This window comes from Benincasa hispida, chromosome 12, assembly GCF_027475165.1.
Source record: "Benincasa hispida cultivar pf3 chromosome 12, pf3_genome.v1.1, whole genome shotgun sequence".
NCBI classification, from domain to species: domain Eukaryota; kingdom Viridiplantae; phylum Streptophyta; class Magnoliopsida; order Cucurbitales; family Cucurbitaceae; genus Benincasa; species Benincasa hispida.
This window is the reverse complement of record NC_143489.1, coordinates 71,321,046-71,345,631: the sequence shown is the minus strand read 5'-3', so window position 1 is coordinate 71,345,631 and position 24,586 is coordinate 71,321,046. Positions and strand designations below refer to the sequence as shown.

At 31.0% G+C, this 24,586-nt stretch overlaps 1 protein-coding gene across 2 annotated transcripts; it reads left to right on the top strand.

The window, feature by feature from the left end:
• The first annotated feature begins 8,943 nt into the window (after nt 1–8,943).
• MTR4 (RNA helicase, ATP-dependent, SK12/DOB1 protein) lies at nt 8,944–20,086 on the top strand. 2 transcript variants are annotated; one of them, XM_039018846.2, is made up of 14 exons: nt 8,944–9,412; nt 10,183–10,383; nt 10,475–10,693; nt 11,229–11,570; nt 12,318–12,422; nt 13,283–13,393; nt 14,169–14,419; nt 15,149–15,272; nt 16,032–16,314; nt 16,413–16,567; nt 16,869–17,015; nt 17,974–18,206; nt 18,868–19,132; nt 19,669–20,086. In XM_039018846.2, the coding sequence occupies exons 1-14, from the start codon at nt 9,143–9,145 to the stop codon at nt 19,945–19,947; spliced, it is 2,985 nt and encodes a 994-aa protein (XP_038874774.1). In that variant the 5' UTR covers nt 8,944–9,142; the 3' UTR covers nt 19,948–20,086. The 2 variants fall into 2 exon arrangements, with proteins under 2 accessions (XP_038874774.1, XP_038874775.1); XM_039018847.2 differs by having other exon boundaries at nt 9,028–9,412; nt 10,151–10,383.
• Nucleotides 20,087–24,586: the final 4,500 nt, after the last annotated feature.

Sequence of the window (24,586 nt, the reverse complement as noted above, 5' to 3'; positions counted from 1 at the left end):
ATCTTTGGCCTCGAAAGCAATACTCAAGACCATGTAAGATCCATGAAAACTTCCATAAATAGTGGTCTTACTCTCTCATTTCGGGAGGAGTTTTGAAGAACTAAAGCTTGAAGCTTCGAAAATCAATGCTCTTAAGTCCTAAAGTTTTGAAGACTGAAGTCAAGCTATATAGATTTGAAGACCGAAACTTTCAAATCTTTGAGGTTTTGAAGATCTAAAGACTAAAGATCAAAAAAAACTTCCAGAAGATCAAACTACTCTCTAAAGCTCTTGAAATTAGGAATTTTAGAGATGATCTAGAGCAAGAGTTAGAGGCTCTAGAGGAAATTGTAAAGAGAATTCAGAAAGCATAACACCCCTCTAACTCTTGAGAATCAAACACATTTTTGAATTACCAAAAGTACTTAAAAGATTAGACAACTTCCAAACCCAAGAACTATAGCTTCAAGAACAAGCTGAAAAGCCCCGAGACAAATCTGCATTTGAGAACAAGTTGCAAAACGCTTGAGGTGAATCTATATTCGAGAATAAGCTGCAAAGCCTTTGAAATTGATCAATATTGGGAACAATTACAAAGCTCTCAAGACAAATTTACTTTTTTAGAGAAAATATTAAATGATCATGTGTTAGAGATTGTAATCACTATATTGAAATTAATACAAATACAAAGTTCATTAAACGAATTAAATTTTCCTATAAATTTTGTCGAACAAATTCAAAGATTTCGACCAATCATAAAAGTGCCACGTCATCATAACAACAATGCATTTGATAGTAGATTTAGAAATCAAATTCCAATTTATATAATTTTTCAAAATGTGTTCAAATATATTTATAAACCATAAAATTTATTATAGTTACTAAATATTAGGATGACCGTAAACTATTACTTATTAATTTATAAACCTGTTTTATGTTAAAATTTCTGTATAATTATTATTTTTGTAATATCATATAATATATAATACATATTTTAATTTAACAAATCTAATTGAGTTTATAACATGAGATAATGTATATATATATATATATATATATATATTATTGTTTTTATCTTTCATAATATAATTTTGCAAAATCTGGAAACATTGAAAATATAAAAGTGTTTTTCAGAATTACACTGCTTGGATCATAATAAAACTTTAAGACAGGTTTTGAAAACAAAATTCAAATGCATATTCTTTTAACCTAATGAATCTGAAAACATAAAACGAAATTTGAATTGTCTACCAAACAATTCCTTATAAATTTACACTCATCTTTATGCATCTTGTGTAATTGTTTCATCATAATGGCAAATTCTTCTTACTTCTTTTTTATTTTTTTTATTTTTTTTCTTTTTGTGTAATTAGAGTGAGATGCATTCCAAAATTGATATTCACTCAAGGTTTGAACTTTTCCTTCTTTTTTTTTTTTATTGAAAAATACTTAAGTGGATCTTAGACTACACCCATATTTAGTAAATTCTTCTCATTCTTTTTTAAAATATTTTAATTCATTTTTTATGTGTGGTGAGAGCTTGATGCATAAAGATGAGTACATCTTAGATTATAACTATATCTTTATACAACATACTCTAATCATATAGCAATATATATATATATATATAAATAAAGGAAAAAACAAAGAGTTTGTCACGTTGTAAAGTGTGGCTTGATAATTAGGGTGCGGAATGTGCAAAAATCTACCTAAATATTTTTTTTTTCTCATTTAAAACGTCATAACTATAACTCTTTTGTTAGCTAAACTATTTTTATTAATACAAACTTATAAACGTAATGTACAACCCTTTGTCATCTATACAGTGACCCATTTGCATTAAGAACTTCAAATATAGTATGCATATTTTTGTGAAAGGATACTTTACAAATATAGTATTGCATTTAATTTCTTGCTCATAAATTTTTGCCAATGTAACAAAATATTGTGCATGTAAGCTGAGATCCTACTCTCTCGTTCTAGCTACTGTTGCTCGCTCCTTAATACTACTTAAGGTGGGACGGATAACCATCCTCGCGATGGACTATTCTCATTGTTTTTTAAAAAAATAATTTCAATCAAATACTATAGTGTTTTTTTTTTAAACGGAAACTTATATGATTGATCGGGTATTTTCTATAGTTTTCATTTTAAAAAATCTTGGATATTCTAATAAAATGAATAATGTTCTATATCCCAAAATATAATCAAAATATTCAACTATAATTTCTAAAGGTCAAGATTTCAATATTACAACATATAATCTTCCATTTAAATATTGCAAAATCTTAAATACATGAGTGCAATTTGAATAGGTACATTTTAATATATAAAAATTTGTATACAACTAACTAAGGAGTAATGGATTAAAGAAAATAAATAAAAATGAATCTGTATTAGTGAAACCATAAAAAGAGAGAAATTGTAAATGTGTGAGATAACTTGTAAGAGGTCACATGTACAAGAGTAGAAAACATGAGGGCTTTAGAATATAGTTCGATTTCAGTCAGTTGGCTTGAAACATTGATACATTAAAGATAATTATTTTAAATAGTAAAATTGCTGAAAATATTTTCAAATATAGTAAAATATTACAATCTATCCCTGGCTATTAGTTACAAATAGACAATAACATTTTACTATATTTGTAAATAAGTAAAATGTTGTTTACAAATATCCTATACACTAAAAATGTTGTTTTCAAAATATATATTTTTTATTTATCATAGAATCAAGAAACAATTTAAGAGAAACAAATATTCACATATTTGATTTGATTTATTGCATTAATGTGAGTTTGACTCATCAGTAATTGACATGATCTTCATTTTTACCTATTTCTATTGTTGTAAAAAAAATTGCTTTAGTGTAAATTTGAAAAGAAACAGAAAACATAATTTGAATTACATACCATACGAAACGTACCCTAAGTCTTAGTTATTTTCAAAATCCATAGCATTTAAATAGGGATATACGATGAAATTTGATATTGAGGGAAATAATAAAATTTAGGGGTGTTCAAAAAATCCGATTAAATCGAAAAAATCGATCCACCCAATCTAACCTGTGGGTTGGGTTGGGTTCAAATAAATGAAAATTTTATGGGATAGGTTGGTTCATGATTCACCTATATGAACAACCCATGGATCAAACCAATCAGAACTTATTATTAATTTTAAAATATGTATTTTTTGTTATCTATATCACAATTATATTTATATATATATATATATTGATTTTAGTTTTATTTAATTTTATTATTTTTTAATAATTTATTCTCCAACGACTCTTAAAAACAGTTTCTTAGCACTTTCAAAATAAAATTTTTATTATATAAATTAAAATTGAGTTGTTAATCTTAATTCAATATATGAAAATAAATGAAGTAGATTTTTATGCATTTACATTTTATTTCTTTTTAGAACAAAATTTTAAATAAATGACCCGAGTAATCCAAATCAACACGACCCAAATATGTCATGGTTGGGTTGGATTGGGTTAAGTTCATTTTTTAATAAGTGTTATTTGGGGTGAAGAAGTTTACAACCCAAACAATTGAGTTTTGTCTAAAAAATCATTCAACCTGACCTAACCCAACCCAACCCACAAACATTCCTAGCAAAATTTGACCCACCGATTAAAGAATATTTACTTCAACAGCATGTCAAGTGTTCAAACATTAAACAAAACTACAATTCAAACCAAAAGTTTAGACCCTATTTGGTAATAATTTTGTTTTGAATTTTGGTTTTTGAAAATTAAGATACTTCATTTTGATTTGTTACAATGATTGACATTTTTCTTAAATATAAAAGTTGAATTCTTAGACAAGGTTCAAAAATAAAACACACGATTTTAAGAACTATTTTTCTTGGCTTTAAAAAATTGGCTTGTAAGAAATTCCGACCAATCAAAACTTGTCACATCATCATAGCAAAAGCCGACCGATTTACTAAATTTAGGGCCAATTAAGAATCATTGTATCCTTACATTATATTTTGGAGACAAATAAATAACAAACTAAAAAAAAACGTGTCTTCTTTTCTAGTCATCTAATCATGACAATGGTAGGCTTATCAAATTCAATAGTGATTAAGCTTGGATCACGATCAATTAATTTGGCTAGAAGTCCCATTGATCCCAAAATCATAAATTGGATTGATTCGAGTAATTAAAGTTGCCCAAATCCAAAGTCCAACTCAATTTAAGTCCATGGTGAAATTTTTGGCCAAAGAAAAGACGGGGCCCAAGTCCAAACTCAATTTTGGGCCCAAAAGTGAACGGGCGTAAACCCATATATGGAGGGGTGAGGGGGGAATTTTAGGAAGAATTGAGAAGACAAAGTGTTGAAGCTCTAAAAACTTAGAATTTGCAGTTCTGAATCTTTCAAGACTCTGAAGCTTTGATCGATCTTAAGATTGCAACCTTCTAAAGATTAAAGACACTTGGAAGATTAAAATCTCCTTGAATTTCAGAAGATTGGAACTCTAATCAATCTCAAGATTAAAATTTTTTTAAGACTGAAGACTTAGGAATTTAAAGTATATTCAACATTTGAGAGTAAACATCAAAGGAACCTATACTAGAGACTAAACATCAAAGAAACATATACTGGAGACTATACCTACTATACATAAATCAATGTAAATACAAGTTCATTTAATGAATTTTAAATTTCTCAGAAAATCTCGTCGAATAACTTAGTTCTTGAAAACATGGTAAAAGTAGATAACAAAAAATGGGGCCTTAGGTGGAATGTGTCTTTATAGACTTAATTTTCAAAAACTATAGATGAAAAACCATATGGTTAACAAACAGGGCCATAGGGTATAAAATTCTACTTTTCCCTTAAAACTTTTGTAAATTTCTATTTTATCCTCCGTTGCAATTATTTGGGTCAAAGTTGTGTATCCTTTTATATATGAATGTGATTTAGCTCAAAAGTATAAAAAAAAACATGATTTAAAGGCAAAGATATGTTTGAAAGAATAGTTATGTCTTTTGCCTCCTTACAACTATTTGAATCAAAGTAGTGTATCATGCCATGAATTAGTGTAGTCTAAACCATATATATGATGTATCACAATCTGATGGTGGAAATATGTTTGAACAGACAGTCACGTCATTTGCTTTGAAACTACTATTCCTATCAAAGTAATTACACAATGAAGTAATATATACTTATATCAGCAAAATTTAGACTATAAATATGAAAGATTACAATCTAATAATAAATATGTATTTGAACATATATTACATTATTCGTCCTTTCAGAAACTCTAATATAGTCTCTCTTCATATAGTTACAACTCTTTGAGACAAACACGTAAAAATTTATTCCAATGTACTAAAAAAACCAATAAATTTGACATGCATTCTTATTGTAATGGGCTGGAAAATGATTTTCTTTTCAGTTTTGATTCGAAAACTAAAACAATTGTGAAAATAGATAGTTGTTTAGTCTATTAATGTAAAAAAAACATAGAATCTTTGAAAATATGAGAATAGGCCTATAATTACAACAACACATGTAGTAAACCTTTTGATAAATTTTTCATAAATAGTCTCTAATGTAGAGACTATATATGAGAATTTTATCAAACTATAGAGAGTGATCATGAAAATTTATTAAACTATCAAACTATGAAAACTAAATTCTAGTTTTTAAAATTATAGGACTAAACTCTATCTTTTTTTTTTTCTTTCAAACCACATTAACCAATTTAGTAATTAAATCTAAAATAAAATCAATAAATTGGACCTGCACACTTAGAAGATGTTTGTTTCAAGGGTTTGACTTAGATGGGTTAGGCATGCTAAGCTCAACCCTTGTTTGGGGCAAATATCTAGGAAATCTTTGACTTCCTACACCTTTTTTTCATCTATTCAAACCCATGGGTTATTATTATTTTTTTTCCTAATTTAATTTAAGAAGTTCATCGACCAACTTCCAAACACCACATTCGGCGATTCTCGGACAAAATTTCAGCCACCGACTCCGGCAACCGCATCGGCCAACCTCCACGCCCCCCGCCAGTGAACTTTCAGCCACCAACTTTGACGACCGCCTTCAACCAACCTCCAGCTAGCACTTTTGACGACCCCTACGGCGAGCTTTGGGGCACCAACTCCGGCAATCACAACGGGTCAAACTCTGGTTGTCACTTCCGGCGACCCATACCAGCGAACTTCTCAACCACCAACTCCAGTGATCGTCACTGGACAACCTTAAAAAATATTAATAAAAACAGTTTTAGTATATAACAAACAAATTTTTATATATAAATACTTTTAATAGAGTTGTCAAACACATATGTGTTATTATTTTAATTAGTTTTTATGAAATGTTTTGAAATATATATTGATTTTTGAAAAACTTTTTTTTCTAAGTTATTTCAAACATGTCCTAGTTTAATTTCAATAATATTTTTTAAAATACACTTTCATTTTTTATAATTCTTTTTTCTTTTGGGTTTTTTAATTATTATTATTATTGGATTATCTTTTTTTTAATTATCTCTCTTCCTTTCTTTGTTTAAAATAAATGTTTACTTATATTTTTATTTTCTTCTTATTTTTCCTAGATTGACTATCTATTGAGATTTTATGCATTTGTTGAATATCCTGACAATATACTGAAAAATGTAAATAACATCGACTATATTGTTTGGTATATAAGTCGATATATTGTACAAATTGTAATGCTCATGCACTTATCAAATATACAATTTATTTTTAAAAAATTCAAATAAATATGTAGGATCTGTATGACAACCCCTAGAGGGGTGAATAGAGTTTAATCAAATAGTCAAGTAATTAAAAATAACACTTTTAAGCACCAAATTTGATTTTAATACAAAAATTGATATGAAATATGTAAATTCAACCAACCTAAATAAACATTGCTAATCTAACAACAAATTAATTGTAAAATTAAAGTAGGAGAGGGATAGAGAAATTAGCACCAAAAATTTTACCCTGGTTCGGCACAACCGGCCCACATCCACTTCCCAAATTCCTCTTGGATACTTCAAGTCTCTGCATCTTTCTACTGCTTAGAGTCAAACTGCTACAACGTTCTTTTTCTGGGCACAAGAACAAATCTGATTTTTTCCACGGTTGAAGATCAAACCGTTACAACGATTCTTTTTCAGGATCAAGAGCAACCCTTACAAAATATTTGTAAAAATAAATAGCACACTTGATAAACTCTCTACAATAGTAGATTTACAAATTTTAGCTCACGACAAATTAATCTCATAATACATAAGATATATCTCTCAAGAATTAGATGAAAAGAAAAAAATTGAAACTTAGAGAGAGAATACAATAATGGGTTTGAGTTATGGAGGATTGAAAAATAATTTAAAATTGTTGTATTGATTTGAAGAAGAAGATGTGTTTAAATAGAGGAGGATGATGAAATCCTAACTTAATTTAGGCTATTGGACGTTGGTAAAAGAAAATTGAATGTTGGAGATTTAAACTCAACTAGTCGTTAAACACAAACAAAAAACAATATAATAATATATATCTTTTAAAATTATTTCTTTTAAAATCTAACAAAAAGTAAAAGTTCATCATGTGTCAAACAACACGTTAGACACAAACATCAAATAATATTATATTTATTTTCCTTTTAAATTCATTTTCATTTTTAACCGATCCAAAAGTTAAAAGCCTGTCATTCCTTCCAACCTTTCAATTAGGCCACTTTGATGAAACAAATATCATGTCATCGGTTCGAGCTTTTTCCGTTAAGCTCATTTCACCTACTATATATTCTTCATTTGAGCTCCAATTTGGGTGATTCAAATTGCGATGGAATCGTTGTTTCGAGCTCTAACCAATAAATACTTCAAAATATCCAAATTGTTAACAAACTAATTTAGGCTTGTTATCGTCAAAATATTAATTAATTAAATATTTAAAATCAAATAATTTGAGATTAAGGGTCGAAAAGCCAACAAAACAATGCTATATATATCAAATATACCTTGTTTTCTCATCCAAAGCTTCTTGTTGATTATATCTTTCATTTATGAGGGCAACAAATTTCGATTTTTTGGAGAAATTCTTCTTACTATCCTAGGTTCTAAAAGGAAAATTGTTTTGGAAAGTTTATAACCACAAAAAATTTCCCTTATAATGCTTTCTTTTAGTATTGTTATTGTTATCGTTATCATTATCATTATGATTATTATTATTAAATAGTAAGGTGGGTTGAAAAATGTGTAAAATAATAACCCATTTGAACTGCAATTGCATAATTATGTACGTTTATTTAGGCTATAGAAAACCCTAATTTAATTTAATAACTTTTTTATTTTTTTAGGATCATTTTTTTTAAACGTAAATGATTAAAATGTTGAAAATTATTTAGCGGCCAAATAAATATTAGAACTCAAATTTTATGTTTTTTTTATTCCTCAAATCTAATTTGATAAAAAAAAATTATAATTTTTCAATAATTGAATTTAAGATTAAAATACTAGTTTATTTTAATTTGAAGTTAGCATATTATGATAAAAAAATAGATCATTTTCAAATTAACTCAAGTAAAAAAAAAAAATTATGAAATTTATTTCAAATATGAAATCAAAATATCAAATTATTATAATTTAGTTAGATCTCTATTTTAAAATTAAAAAAACAAATATTCTTCTAAATTTTTTAGTTTTATTTAAATTTAAATATTTTAAAATAATTAAAATGGAAAATTTAAACTAATTTAAAATCAAACCGTTATTACAGAGAAATATCTTACCAATTCAAGATTTACGAATTTTCACTTTATTTTTATATCTCTTAAAAATTGTATTTTAAATTTAGATTAACTAAACCTCCTAACCTAGCCCGAATCTAACCTTCCGAATTACGAACCGGCGCATCAAAGGACCCGTTATTGTCATACCCAAAACCTCAAACACCAATTGGCAATTGTAGACCGGTGAAGACCCGGAGGGAAAAAAAAAAGCCCGTGGTTGAGAAGAATCGTACACAAAATTTCGGTTAACAAAATTGGCGCGCCGTTTTCAGCCGTCCTCCACGCAACTCTTTCTTAGGGTTTATTCAGAGAGAAAAACCCTTTGAGGGAGTCTGCTTCCAATTCCATAGCTCTCGTCGCCAATTTGGTTACATCCGTCCTCAATTCGAAGCTGCCATGGGCTCTTCGAAGAGAAAACAGGTCGAAAATCCGCCTAGACAACCTTCGCCGAAGCAACATAGAACCAATGGCCCTGCCATTGTTGAAGACGAACCAGTTGCGTGTATCCATGATGTCTCCTACCCCGAGGGTTCTTTTAATCCTCTCCCATCTTCAAGTCTCTCTTCGACTGCAGAGAAGTTGGAACCGGCTAAGGTTTTCCCTTTCTCTCTGGACCCCTTTCAGTCTGAGGCTATCAAGTGCTTGGAAACTGGAGAATCTGTCATGGTAACTTTATTTATCTAACCAACCTCTCATTGGTTTCTTTGCCTATTGCTCGAGTTCAATAATGGTTTTTATTCTTCTATGGGAATACATCATGTGAACATGTTTGCTGAAGTGAATGCATTCGGCCTTTTTGTTGGTAAACTTTGAAGGCAATGCTAGAGTTGTGTGGCTTCTGCTCCATTCGCAATAAAATGTAATATGAACTTTAGTTTCAGTTTGAAAGCACAAGTGTTTAATAGGAGGCTGAATTTGACCATGCTTTTTAGTAGTTATATTTCAAACCCCTTGTACCCCTCCTCCTTCCAAAATTTGAATGTCGAATGCCATAAATGTTTAGTTGATCGGATTACTATAATTGATTATACTTCCCCTTTAGTTTGGAAACCGATACTAAGGTAATTTTGTGCAGTAATTCATTAGTTGATCATAATGTTAAGACCCCCTTGGTTTTTACCTAGAGATCACTCGGTGAATATTTGTCGTTCAGTTTCAGGCAGAATAGGAGTTCTGACCATGTATATTGAATACACGGATTGTAGAAAGGTTTGAACCATACTATATAATTTATTTTGCCAACAAATTGAAAGTGGTAGATGCTAGTTTTGTTGAACTTTCAATAACATGAATGGACTTATTAATAACAAGTACGCTTAGCTTCCATGTAAAAATTCTAACTCGGTCATTTTTATGCCACTCCAACTCTAGTTTTGTTGATTGTCACAACTTTTTATTATGTAGGGTTCAGTAAGTGATAATCAGTTCTTTGACAGGTGTCTGCCCATACATCAGCTGGTAAAACTGTCGTAGCATTGTATGCAATTGCCATGTCTCTTCGGAATAAACAGCGTGTCATATACACCTCACCAATCAAGGCCCTCAGCAACCAAAAATATAGGGAATTTAAAGAAGAATTCTCGGATGTTGGTTTAATGACTGGGGATGTGACAATTGATCCAAATGCTTCTTGTCTGGTGTGCTTCTTGGCTTTTATTCACTGCTTCATTTTTGTAGGATTCTAAATTTTGAACCATTGATAAATGGGTGAATTTTTTCCAAATTCAGGTCATGACCACAGAAATTTGGCGTAGCATGCAGTACAAAGGATCAGAGGTTACACGGGAAGTGGCATGGATTATTTTTGATGAAGTACATTACATGCGTGATCGGGAGCGAGGTGTTGTTTGGGAAGAGAGCATTGTCATGGCTCCAAAAAATGCTCGATTTGTTTTCCTCTCAGCAACTGTTCCAAATGCAAAAGAATTTGCTGATTGGGTTGCGAAGGTTTTCTCCACTTCTTGGTTCAATCTTGTTATCAGAAATAAATTGAAAATGAAAATATGTTTTGGGTCAACTACAAATAGAGCTAAAAATGATAATTTTCCATGTTCTATTCTGGGAAGTGCTTGTTGATTAGTTCTTGGCATGATGCTGATGGAAGCCTTTTGAACGTCAATTTTGTCTGTCCTTCCCATTTATCAGTTTTTTTTTTTTTTTTTTGATATTCTTGAGTGTATGGGCTGCCATTAATTTTGTTGATTAATCCATTTCCCATTTATCAGTTCCTACATTAATTTTGTTGATTGTCCTCCACTGCATAATTTTTATCTTTATAGGAAATTGGGAATGGATTGATCTTGGAGAAAAGAAACTATGGCATTAGGTTGTGACATTAGATGGCTTGCCTTGCATTACTCTTTAATCTTCACTTTTATGGCCTTTTCAATACAATTATTTTATATGAAGTAATAAATGAATAAATGTATAAAAAATTATAAGGTCTTGTTGTAGATGTGTTGGTTGATTCGTATTAATGCAGGTCCACCAACAACCATGTCATATTGTTTATACTGACTATCGGCCAACACCTCTTCAACACTATATTTTCCCATCTGGTGGTGAAGGCTTATACTTGGTGGTTGATGAAAAGGGGCATTTTCGTGAGGATAGCTTTCAAAAAGCTTTAAATGCACTTGTCCCTGTTAGTGATGGCGACAAGAAAAGGGAGAATAATGGGAAGTGGCAGAAGAGTTTGACTTTGGGCAAAACAGGTGAAGAGAGTGATATATTTAAGATGGTGAAGATGATAATTCAGCGTCAATATGATCCTGTTATACTTTTCAGCTTTAGCAAAAGAGAATGTGAATTTCTTGCAATGCAGGTAATGTCCTATGGTGTTCTTGTGGTTGCTTAGTTGATCTACACTAGGTGTCGGCTTGTTTATGGTCTTTGTTTAATGGACTTGTTAGATGTGGCAACATTGTTAGAAATTTGATGCTTATGAAGGATCCAAGATATGATGGTAGATGTTACTTTATAGTTATTATTTTATTTTATCTTTTAAGAATCAATACTACTTACATTCAAGGGCAAAAACTTAAAATGACTGGAGATTAGATGCCTAATAGAGGCCGAAGATATGAAAGAAAAAGCTCCTATTAGATAATTTTGAAACAGAAGTAGCATTACAAAACCCTTGGAAAAGTACACCAAGATGAAGCGAAGAATCTAAAAACAGAAAATTCTTTATCAACATTGTCATAAATTCTATTGCATGAATGCATGACAAAGAGGCATTTCTTTGAATAAGCTCCCACTCTTAGTAGTAATTGATCAGAATCTTTAGCCAAAGAGAGCACGAAGGCTGTGGTTCGAATCCCCTAAACCCCTATTGTATCTAAAAATTGAAGTAGAACCTTGAGGGTGATTACATACAGAAAGGGGGGAGGCAGTTTTGGTTTCAGTTTATAATTATTTGAATAATGAGATTTGCATGTTAGTTATGTTGTTCGGTTTTTTTTAAATGAGAACTGTTTGGTTTCTGAGCACGTTGTAGTTAACTATTCTATCTTGGTCATTGCTTCTTTCCTATCTATCAACTTTAATACAGTGTCCTTGTTTGTTACAGATGGCAAAATTGGATCTAAATGGTGATGATGAAAAGGTAAACATAGAAACCATCTTTTGGAGTGCTATGGATATGCTTTCGGATGATGATAAGAAGCTCCCTCAGGTAAGCCACTCATTTTCCGCAAAGTTCTGTATAAAATACCGAGGTTGCAATTTTAGAGTAGGGTGTGAAATAATAGGGTTTTTTGGGGACAGAGATTTAGCAAGGAATTTTATCTCGAGCTAGGAATAATGTGTCTCTTTGGGCTTCAATAGCTGTAGTCTAAAGAGTTTTGTCACGATTCATATGGACTTGTTATTTTGGATTGGATCCTTCTTTCTGTATAGCTATTAGCTAGTCATTGATGTTCTTTTTTGGGCAATGTTTTTTGTATGTCCGTATTTTCTTTCATGTTTCTCAAAAAGCATGTTTTTTCATAAAATATATTTTTGTGGGCATACTTATATTTTACAGTTAATGGGAATTGAAGGAAATTGGATTTTCTTGATATCTTTTGTTAATGAATATGTTGTAGCTCTTTAATTTGACGAATTTTAAACAGACATGCAATTCTAGGTATAACTTCTTGGTTCTTGCCTTTTTTGGGTGAGTTTCTTCTCCTTTTACTATATAACTAGGTCAAGTATATTTGAGTTCTGTCTTCCAGCCTTCGAGTTCTGTTTCCCATTGTTGCATGCAAACCTAAAGAGATCAAATCCTTATGCTTCTCCCCTTGTTTCTCTTCATTGAAACTTGCAATTGTTGAGCTACTGCAAAACCTCTTCACATTCTAAGTTGAGGGTTTTTAATTTATTTACTTCTAATGTCTAGCTGCGTAGGTACTATGTCTTATGGTTATTCTGGGATTAGAAAAACATTTGGATGACAGATAATTTAATCTTAAAGAATTGCTGCTTAATTGATTAATGTCTTGTTTCTTTAAAAGTTAATCACCCCTTCCTTTTTCTATTGCTTTCAAATAGGTTTCAAATATGTTGCCACTCTTGAAGCGTGGAATTGGGGTCCACCATTCTGGCTTGCTCCCTATTTTGAAGGAAGTAATTGAGATATTATTTCAAGAAGGGCTAATCAAGGTTAGAACTAAGGCGCTAGAAAGAAATATATTTATTTATTTGGTGTGTGTTTGTCATACAATCTGATTGATTGCTGTCTCACATGGTACTGGTACTGTAATTGTGTTGGGAGCGAGTTGTGATCTTGTTTTATTAACCCCATTAAGGCAAGAGAAAGGTGTGTGCACCTTTTGTCTTTCTACCCCTGCCTTAGTTCTATTCTTCTTCCTCTTCATCTGCTTTAGTTCTTTTTCCTTTGATGAAATAGTTTCTCATCTGATGTAATTGATATGGCAATAAAGTCCCTTTTCACTTTCGGTTAAAGGTTTTAGTTTAGTCCTCTATTTTTATTTTTTGCTTTCCCTGTTTTTACAGCTGGTAGTTTTCTAAGTTTTTAGATAGTTATTTTTAGTTATTCTTTTAAAATCTCTTAAAGGCCGGTTTGTAGCCTTTGAATAGGGGTCCCTACGTTGTAAGAGGTATTAGTTCTAAGAGCAATAAAAGAGTTCTTCAAGAATTCTCCAAAATTCTGCAAGAAATTTGTTTTACACTATTATCCTCAAATGAAAAATGAATAATAAGAAAAATAAAATAAGAAAGAAACAGAAAGTAAGACACTTTGTACACTTCAACTGCTACTGATTTACTTTTTTTTTTTTCATGATTTTTCTTCTAATTAGAATGCATTTAAAGAGCAAAACAAATAAACATTTTTATCTTTTCCACTCTAAAATATTTGATTTCCTTTTGTCATGTTATATTTTTAATTCCTTGGTCATTAAAACATTGTCTTTAGTGTTTGTTTGCCACAGAGACCTTCAGCATTGGTTTAAACATGCCTGCAAAAACTGTTGTGTTCAGTAATGTCCGTAAGTTCGATGGGGATAAATTTAGATGGTTATCAAGTGGTGAATATATACAAATGAGTGGTCGAGCTGGACGGAGAGGAATTGATGAACGAGGGATATGTATCCTGATGGTGGATGAGAAGCTGGAACCTTCAACTGCTAAAACGATGCTTAAAGGAAATGCGGATTGCTTGAACAGGTAGCTACAATATGTTCACTATCAATATGTCAGAATTATTAATACTGTGATAAACTTCTTATATGTAAGCTGTGGATATGCTACGTTGGGAAGTACGGGAAAACAGTATGGAATGTTGCAAAGTTTTCTTGCTGTTCTCACTTTATTAGGAGTTTTTTACCCTCAAATGTAATTAATAAAAGAAAATATTTCTAGTGTGGAGATATGAAGTCCCTAAAGCGATGAGGTGGGATTGAAAATATGTGAGGAAAAAATGCGTTTGCACTCATTTCAATAAGTTTGCTTTTTATTATTTTTTTTAAAAAGTTGCAAGGATAATTATGGAAACTGCAGCATCAAGGGAAGAACTTTGAGAGTTTCTAGAGGATATAGGGTATTCTAAACACTTGATAATTGGGTCAAATTTCCCTCATTATGGAACTGGTAAACAATAGTCCAAAGATTAATTTAGTTGAGCCATTAAGCTACCTGGCTAGCCAAGATGTACCACAGATGAAATCACGTTATGCCTCTTATTCTTTCAATTCTTTCTCAATGAAAGTTGTTGCTTTTATAAAAAGAAAATAGACTAGATCAATTTGTGTCTAATTGTGCCTGTAGGGTTGTGCATCAGAGAGTTACAATTTTTACAACCTTATTTTGTTCCGTTGTTTAAATGAGTAGCTTTGACATCTTATCTTCTTCTTCTTCTTTTATATATATATATATATATATATAAATTCATTTTAGTGCTTTTCACTTGAGCTATAACATGCTCCTGAATCAAATCCGTTCTGAAGACGGCAATCCTGAAAATCTGCTGCGTAATTCCTTCTATCAGTTCCAAGCCGACCGCAACATACCCAACCTCGAGGTTAGTTTTTGCAGATAAGGTGTCTTGTAAATAAAGTTAATTGAAACGAAGATAATTAATTGTGGGCAACTGAAAATGGAATCAAAGATCTTTAACGGGAAATGGTGAGATAATGTGTTAGCATGATTTTATTTAATGTTTTTCATCATGAAAAATTATGTTTCCTTTTTTAAAAAAAAAAAAGTAATGTTTTTCATCCTTTAAAATTATTTATCACTAAGCTCTCTGAGTATTATTTGTAGAACATGGCGTAGAGGAACCATTCATATTTTTACCATTAACCTCTGTGATTTTTATTTTTTGAGTATGGGAAAGATCTTTTTCCTTTTTTGTATCCTTCCCACTGCATATGCAACTTATCAGTTATCTTCTTACCTATAATCCTTTGACGATTGACTTTTCCTCTAATGATGAAACCTAGTTTGCTGAGAATGCTGCTCTAGTTATCGTATAATTTGAAAAGAATCTGCTTTTCATATTAAATTTTCACTCATGTTAGATATGCTACTCTGATTACTGTATACCTCTCTCTCAGGAATTGAAAAAATACTCCAATTTGAGTTAGTAGCAAAGGGATTAAGCCCAGGAATCACCTAATATTAGCCTAATTTTCCCTAATTCTCCCTACATTACTATGTCTACTTAATAGCTGCACCGTATTATCCTTTGTGGACGATCCTATAACACATGGAAGATTGAACCATATTGTGGTGTAATGTTTAATGTAAGATGACATACTAATTCTAGTTATTACTGCAGAAACAAGTGAAAAGCCTTGAAGAGGAGAGGGATTCCATAGTGATTGAAGAGGAAGATAATTTGAAGAATTATTATGATTTGCTAAAGCAGTACAAAAGTTTAAAGAAGGATATTCGTGATATTGTGTTGTCTCCTAGATACTGCTTACCATTTCTGCAACCTGGCAGGCTTGTATCTATTGAATGCAACAGCAATGATGAAATCTCTTCAACCTTTTCCATTAAGGACCAGGTTACGTGGGGATTGATAATTAATTTTCAAAGGGTGAAAGGTGTTTCTGAAGGTGATGTATCTCGATAATTTCTCTTGCATTTATATTCTTTAATTCAAATTTTAGCCTATTAGTCTTCTTCTGAATCTGAACTTCAATTTTTGTTGCAGAGGATGCTAGCATGAAACCAGAATCTGCAAACTACTCTGTGGACGTTCTTACAAGATGCATTGTCAGTAAAGATGGCATTGGGAAAAAGAATGTTAAGATCGTTCGATTGAAAGAGCACGGAGAACCCCATGTTGTTTCCATTCCAATATCTCAGGTATTGAGTTAGATGATCTATTATATGCACATGCTTCATGTGAACTGTCAGTACAGAATTAAAAATATTAGCTCTCTTCCTGAAAGAGAATAATAGAGATCAAAGATTACCAAGATTAAGAGTGACAAAATCTAGATTAAAGTTCCAAATCAAACATTAAATTAATATTGTATTAATAAAGACACGTTTCGGAGCATATTTGGACAAAAGTGATTTTGACCATTTTAAAATCACTCCCAAATATACACTATTGTGTTTTAATTATTCTCAGCTTAATTAATTTATTTCTTGTTTATAACAGATCAGTACTTTAGCTAGTATTCGTATACTCATACCGAATGATCTTTTGCCGTTGGAAGCTCGAGAAAATACATTGAAGAAGATTTCTGAAGTTCTATCAAGATTTCCAAAGGGAGTGCCCCTTTTAGATCCAGAAGAGGATATGAAAGTACGTAACTCTATGCTAATACACTTTTTTTTTGGTTGATGTGAAGGTTTCTTTTTCTATTAGATCGAAGTCTATGGGTTTCATGTATGTTTGTAATCTTTGGTGGTATTTAGGTCAGTATACCGAAATCTATGACTTTAGTCCTTAAACTTTTAAGTTTGTGTTTATTTAGTCCACGAACTTTAAAAAGTGTCTAATAAGTCCTTTGAGGTCCTTTGAATTTTCAATGTGCCCAATGGGTCCTTAAACTTTCATTTAATGGACCTACTCTACACAAAATTGTAAGTTTGTTCTATTACTCATTAAATTCAATTTCAAGCCTGATGGATAAGTTGATTTTTTCAAATTTTAATATTCATATCAAATCACTAATTTGACCCGAAAGCTTAAGTTGATGGGTGAATGTAAATTTAATATTATATCAATACTTCTACACTCCCCACTTGTGGGCTTGAAATTTGTAGAAAACCAAATAAGTGAAAATCAATATTAACTGGGAGAGAAAATGACATTACAAGGGTTTGAATGTAGAACCTTTTGCTTTGATACCATGTTAAATCACCGATTGACCAGACCCAAAAGCTTAAGTTGATGGGTGAAGGTAAATTTAATATTATATCATTACTCTCACAATTTCAAAGACCTATTAGGCACAAAATTATAAGTTTAGGGGCTTATTAGTCATTTTTAAAGTTAAGAAAACTATTAGATATAGAATTGAAAGTTTGGAGACTTATTAGGCACTCTTTAAAGTTAAGGATCTTTTTGATATGAACTTGAAAGTTTGAGGACTAAATTGTGATTTAACGGATCTATACTTGAATTCATTCGTCCAAAAAAACCCAACTCTGATTCAGTTTGAGCATTTGCTGGATGGAAGTTCAGCCTAGCATCTATTTGCCTCTGCCATGTTTTTTTTCTAGATTTTAATTTTATTTTAACTTCATTTGATATTCAGATTCAAAGTAGCTCATACAGAAAGGCGGTGCGTAGAACAGAGGCTTTGGAGAGCCTCTTTGACAAGCATGAGGTGGCAAAATCAACACTTGTTGAGCAGAAGCTCAAAGCATTACATTTAAAGCAAGAGTTAACAGCTAAAATTAGATCAATTAAGAAAACATTGCGTTCTTCTTCTGCATTGGCTTTCAAAGATGAACTGAAGGCCAGGAAACGAGTATTGCGGAGGCTTGGGTAATTGATCGTTTTTCTTCTCTAGCAACTCTTTAGGTTGGATTTTTTTAAGTCACCAAATAGGTAAATATTTATTATAGTGACGATTTAAAAAAGTTGGGCATAGTTTGTTCAATTAATTCCAAATAATCTGTTTCTATGAGAGAATTCATCTACTGCAGCTTAATTCATTTTGTTACTTCCTTAGCGTAGGAGCTCCCCTTCTGGATACATCATTTTATCAATAAAATTGTTGATTGTAAAATTTTTTTTAGATGTATATGGTAAATGTTGAAAGCTATATTGTTTACTTAGGTAATTCTGAATAGTTTATTTTATTTTAAACAAGGATACACTCCTAAATGATTTGTTTAGAATGAAATCTCACATTTTTTTATGAAAAAAAGGTAGAGATTTACATAGTTGTCTGACTCCATTCTTAATGACGTGATCTCATATTTGGTTTCGACCTTCCAAATTGCTGAGTTGTTTTATATCCTAAGAATCTAGTGTATTATGTGAAAGGAACTCTCTGTCTATAATACATTGTCATGTACCATGGATTCAGAATGTCTGGTTGCCCGTTTGAATTGATCATTTAGATTTCATGACAGAATGGCAATGTTGTTGATTGTAGATGCATCGACTTAACAGTAAGTAATTAATTTTTCCCCCATTGCAGTTACATCACAAGTGATGATGTCGTGGAACTCAAAGGCAAGGTTGCTTGTGAAATCAGTAGTGCAAATGAATTGACCCTTTCAGAGCTGATGTTCAATGGGGTTTTCAAGGACATAAAAGTGGAGGAAGTTGTCGCTCTGCTATCTTGTTTCGTGTGGCAAGAGAAACTTCAGGATGCAGCTAAGCCTAGGGAAGAGCTTGAGCTGCTCTTCATTCAATTACAAGACACAGCTCGAAGGGTTGCTAAGGTTCAGCTTGAATGCAAGGTTAGCACTAGTTCTTATTTGTCCAAAGTTTATTTACTCGATCCTTTTCGTTTACTCTTTATGTTGTTAAACTCAGCTGGCAATGAGTTTAAAGAAGTGTCACATTGAGTTTTTGGTTCTTTTGTTCACTGTGAATTTTTAATCTATTTCATGATAGATCAATGGATAAGGCACCTATTACTTTTCATTAGATTGAAGCATTAATCCACCATCCCACATCCCTTTGAACTATACACACACACGCAGACATAGATCCATATGATGGTGTTGATTTACTGCATTTCCCAATTTAGATAAATAAAACTTCTTGAATAACTGAATCTCATTTTGACTCTTAGGTGGGGAGCGTTTCTTGTTACCCCCATTTTTTAAATACTCTTTTTAATGAAGTGATTTGTGCTTTATATAAAAAAGCTCTCTAGGAAAACCATTAAAATGGAAACAGTTTGTTTCTTTCATATCAAGTGTTCTGTTTAGTGAGTGATTGCATACACTAAGAGGAGAATGCTTGATGATAGATGCATGTCGAATTGCAGGTCGAAATTGATGTAGAAGGCTTTGTGAATTCATTTAGACCGGATATTATGGAGGCTGTATATGGTTGGGCAAAAGGATCCAAATTCTATGAGATAATGGAAATAACACAGGTTTTTGAGGGGAGCTTGATTAGAGCAATTAGAAGACTGGAGGAAGTTCTTCAACAACTTATACTTGCAGCAAAGTCCATTGGTGAAACTGAACTTGAAACCAAGTTTGAAGAGGCTGTTTCTAAAATCAAGAGGGATATTGTCTTTGCTGCTTCTCTGTACTTGTAGTAGTTTCCCATATCTTTTTAATTTTATTTTTTGTACAACATCGAGTGGTTATTTATAATTATATGCGGCTCTTTGTAAAGTTTCTTATATTTATTTCATTGCCAAAACTTTATATTAATGTCATTTTATATGATGGAAATTTCATTCTGGTAGTACCGCTACATGTTTTCATATTGAAAATGAATTTGGCAACTTACCTAAATTTATTCCGTTTGTTTCTACTCAAATTATTAGGAGTTAGAAGAGGATATGCTTAGGAGACGTTTCCAAAAACTTAGGGTTTTTTTTTTTTTTTTTTTTTTTTTTTTTCAAAATAAATTTTACTTTTCTTAATATTAGAGGTTATGTTGTATTTAAAATTAGTATTTTCAAGCCCATGATTTTTCTTCAGAAAAGTAATAAATTTAGTTATCTCAGACGTTGATTAACAGTTTAGTCTTCATCAACCTTCTGGAAAGGTAAGAGTCACCTTCTTCAAGCAGGAAATATGTGCGACTGTGTGTGTATATATATATGTCGGGTTTGTTGCAAAATTGTGCAAAATAAATTCTTAATATTAGGTCTGTAGTAAAAAACAAGTCTACTCCATGATTTAAAACAAAAAATGTAAAAAATATATAGATACACTTGACCCACTTGATACATTTAATATATCGGATACATTCGAGACAATCGATACACCTGATATATTTGATGCCTTTGATATACTTGATATCTCTTAGTACACCTATTTTTTTTTTTAAAAAAAAAACCTTGAACTTCTTCGAAAGCAACAAATCCCTCCCCCTCCCCTAACATCTCTCTCTTCAAATAACCAGCATTACTCCACACGATCTTTCGTTGGCCACTGCTCCCCCTCTCCGTCGCTTATCTCTGTCGATTGCTGCATGTCCGGTCATCGATCATCGGTTGTCAGTTGTCGGTTTTCTCTTCTCTCTCTTTCTTTCTTTCCCCCAACATCTCTCTTTCACCAATCTCACACCATTTGTCGCCAATCACTACTTCATCTCTCCGCCGCTTACCTCTATCGACCATCGCACATTTAGTCACTGACCATCAGTGGCTACTTTTATCTTCTTCTTTCTTTCTCTCTCTACCAATTAATTGTTTAGGGATTTATGTAATAAAAAATAATTAGAAATTCATAATTGTTTAACCAATAAACTATTTAGGGATTGCATATTTTCCATATTTACAAAGTTTGAAAAGTGAAAGTCATAATTGCTAAATACTAAACTTAATTTGCCACCCAATACAATTTTCCTAAAATATACACATTCTTTCCTTGCATCTCTACACCCTAGTCATGCTACTTAGTAGTCTTGAACGACTAATGGGAGACAAGAGTGAAGGCAGTTCATACCATCCAACATAATTTCATATTCAACATACTTTACCTTTATTCTCTCATTTAGATGTGATATTGGTTTGTTAATGTATTTATCTACTCAAGTATCACATGCCTATTGGCTTCCTCCTTGGTTTGCCTTTAAACCACATTACACTAGCAAAAGTTCCACTTTGATACCATTGTAACGCCCACTCCCACATGTCTAAGATTCATAATCTAGATTTGACTCTTGACGAATCTGACAACTCCCTACATCACTTGCAACATAGTCACATTACCAATTTCTCTTAGACGAATAGTGAGAGTGGAGATTGTCCTCACAGATCAATACAATTTTTTTTAGCATACTTTGTATTCACTCTCACATTTTCAAAGAAAATTCTCAACAGGATATCTCAAATAGGATTGCTCCAAGCTAGAACTATTGAAAAGAATGATACACATTGCTGATATAGATATATAGTAATTTATAAATTCTTTTGAACTTACTATGAACCATGCCTACAAAGGCTGAGGGTCTCTTCTCATTCGGAAGTAGCCTCAATTCATATTTGTGTACCCCTTCTCTACTTGCGTGTCATAGAAAGCATCAGAAGTGTATTTTTTTTTCAAAAAAAATATTATTTGGATTAAAAAAATAGCTTTCATAAACAAATGTTCTTAAAAAAATTACTTTGTTCTCGAGTTTTGAAGAATAAGTACGTTTGGTCCTTGAGTTTTCAAAACATATTTTTTTTAGTCCCAAAACTTTTAGAATGGGTGCATTTAATCTTTGAGTTCTCAAATTGTAACTTTTTAGTCCTAAGTTATTAAGAATAGGTTTAAAGCAAAAAGGAAGGGTGGGAAATTTTTATAAATAAAAAAATCTAAAAAATATTTACATTTTATAGCAAAAAATTTCAAAAGTATTTTTTTTTCTTTTGAAACTTTTTGTTATAAAATATAAATATCTTTAAATATATTTTATATTTAAAAAGGCCCCTTAAGGGTTCCTAAAGTACTAATTATATGACATTTTGAATAACAAAAATAAGTTGTAATAAAATATTACTGCAAACTTTTTAAATCTATTTTTAAAAATTGAGAGACTAAAAAAGAAGATTTTAAAAATTATGAACTAAATATACATATTTAAAACAATTCATGAATTAAAAAGATATGTTTTGAAAATATAGGGACCAAACACATATATTCTTCAAAATTTGGGAACTAAAAAAGGTCTTTCTAATATTGATTGAAACCCATTCAACAACAAATACATACAACCTAAATCACGTACCAGAAGACGATTGGGGAATTATTAGAAACTTTTTAATGTATTAAAAGAAAAATAAATACAACTTTTAGAAGTTTAAGAATGATTTAAATAATGCTCAAATTTGCAAATAAGGAACTTTTCTATCATGAAAATTGTTACCATAAACTTAGTTTCAAACATAACTCGATTGGCTAAGACATTAGTATAATCTTATATTAGTTATATGAGTTTTATCTATTAAATAAACATGTGGTATATCTCAAAATCAATTGACGAAGAGAGAAGTAACACTTATATATTATAAAAATTGTGAAGTCTATCTCCATCGTCTTTCTAATATGATATATCCTTAATAGGGTATTGGTAAGATTGGTGAAGCCTTCTCGGTCCTCTTATGCACTCTTCAAAGCAATGATAATGTTCAATGCGTTGTACTTAATTAAAATTGAGGAAAAAGTATGCACCATCCTTAATTGAGTGGATCTTTGGAAAAGCTTGACATCTCTAATAAAAAGTTTGTATTTTCACCCCATATTTATAATGTTTTTGTTTACATTTATATGAAAACAAATTCAAATATATGCTATAATCCTTTGAGTATTTTTATTATTTAGTTACTATTGTTTTTTTTTTTTAATTTTTTTTTAAAAAAAGTTATTTTTTTAAAGGTATTATAATTAAAGTGTGAGGTGGGAGAATCAAACCTCAAATCTTGAGATCGATAGTATGAACATTGTGCCAATTAAGCTAAGCTCTTGTTGGTTAATAAAAAAAAAAAAAAAAGTTTGAATACAATCTACCATCTGCATTTATTGTTTTCACTTGTGTATTTTTCATTAGTAGATGTAGAAATTGGTTGATGGCATCAACTTATAATTAGGCCTAAGCAAGTTTTGTGTGAGAATAGTATGATTATGAAGAGACATGATTTTTAAAATAACGTGAGATGCAACTTCAAAAGTATATATCAATAATGCAACCATATATAAATGTAAGCATACAATTAAACAAATGAAACATCATAATTACATTAAACTTGGCACTAAGATTTTTTCCCCCTTCAAAAGTTAATTGAATTTCACCACCTTAAGTGAAGGCACAAACAAATTACAAGTTGAAAAATTAAAAGACAAGACAACAAAACAACCAAACACTTCATACACTTAGGAAAAAAAGACATCCCAGGTACAAACTACCTCTTAATCCTTGTAACAAAAGCCCAACGCCAATTCGAACAATTAAGAAAAAAAAAATAACAAACCACATGACTTGACTTACAACTTGGTGAAGACACACATGGTAGTGAACGAATCGAATTCCTCAGTAGAAGCGCGGGAAAGCATGTGCCAATGAAATTCGTTTTGGAAAACTTGAAAAACAAAGAAAATACATAGAACATGTATATGATAAGTATTAGGGAAAGAAAAACTTACCCTTGAAAACTTGAAATCCTCTCCACGTCACGAACACTTTGTACTATGAAATTCTTCCTCAAACTCAAAGCTACGTCCAAAAACACGAACAACCATAAACAATGGACACCACCAGTTGGAAACTGTACTATTCTCCAACAAGAATCGAGATGGTGAGATCTCGCTTTTGGAATGGGAAAGTTTTTACGGAGAACTTTTCTATAAAAACTTTGAGAGAGAATTCTTTGATGTGTTAAAGAGAAAAATGTAGAGAGCTTCTTCAACAAATCTCTACCCCGATTTTCTTAAAGTGAGAGTGAAAGAATTTGTTGGAGGAGGAGTTACAATTTCCCTCACGAGTCATTCTCATTTAATATATATATTAAATCAAATTTATACATATAATTAAATAAATATTAATTAAGTAAATATCATATATTTAATTTCAATTGAATCATATTCAAACAATATTCTCACACATAATTTATAATTTTAATATGAATCTCCATATTAATTTTAACCTTTAGGTTTATATGAAATTCGTTCATATAAATAATATTTGAATCTTATTCAAATATTTATTTCTCTCATATAACTTATAATTTTAATATGAATCTT

What these genes read in the sequence shown, in the direction of transcription:
- MTR4 (XM_039018846.2), top strand. Translation starts at nt 9,143, where the DNA reads ATGGGCTCTTCGAAGAGAAAACAGGTCGAAAATCCGCCTAGACAACCT. An exon ending in GGTGAAAGGTGTTTCTGAAG is followed by an intron (nt 16,315 to 16,412) that starts GTGATGTATCTC and finishes TTTTTGTTGCAG; the next exon opens with AGGATGCTAGCATGAAACCA. An exon ending in ATCCAGAAGAGGATATGAAA is followed by an intron (nt 17,016 to 17,973) that starts GTACGTAACTCT and finishes TTTGATATTCAG; the next exon opens with ATTCAAAGTAGCTCATACAG.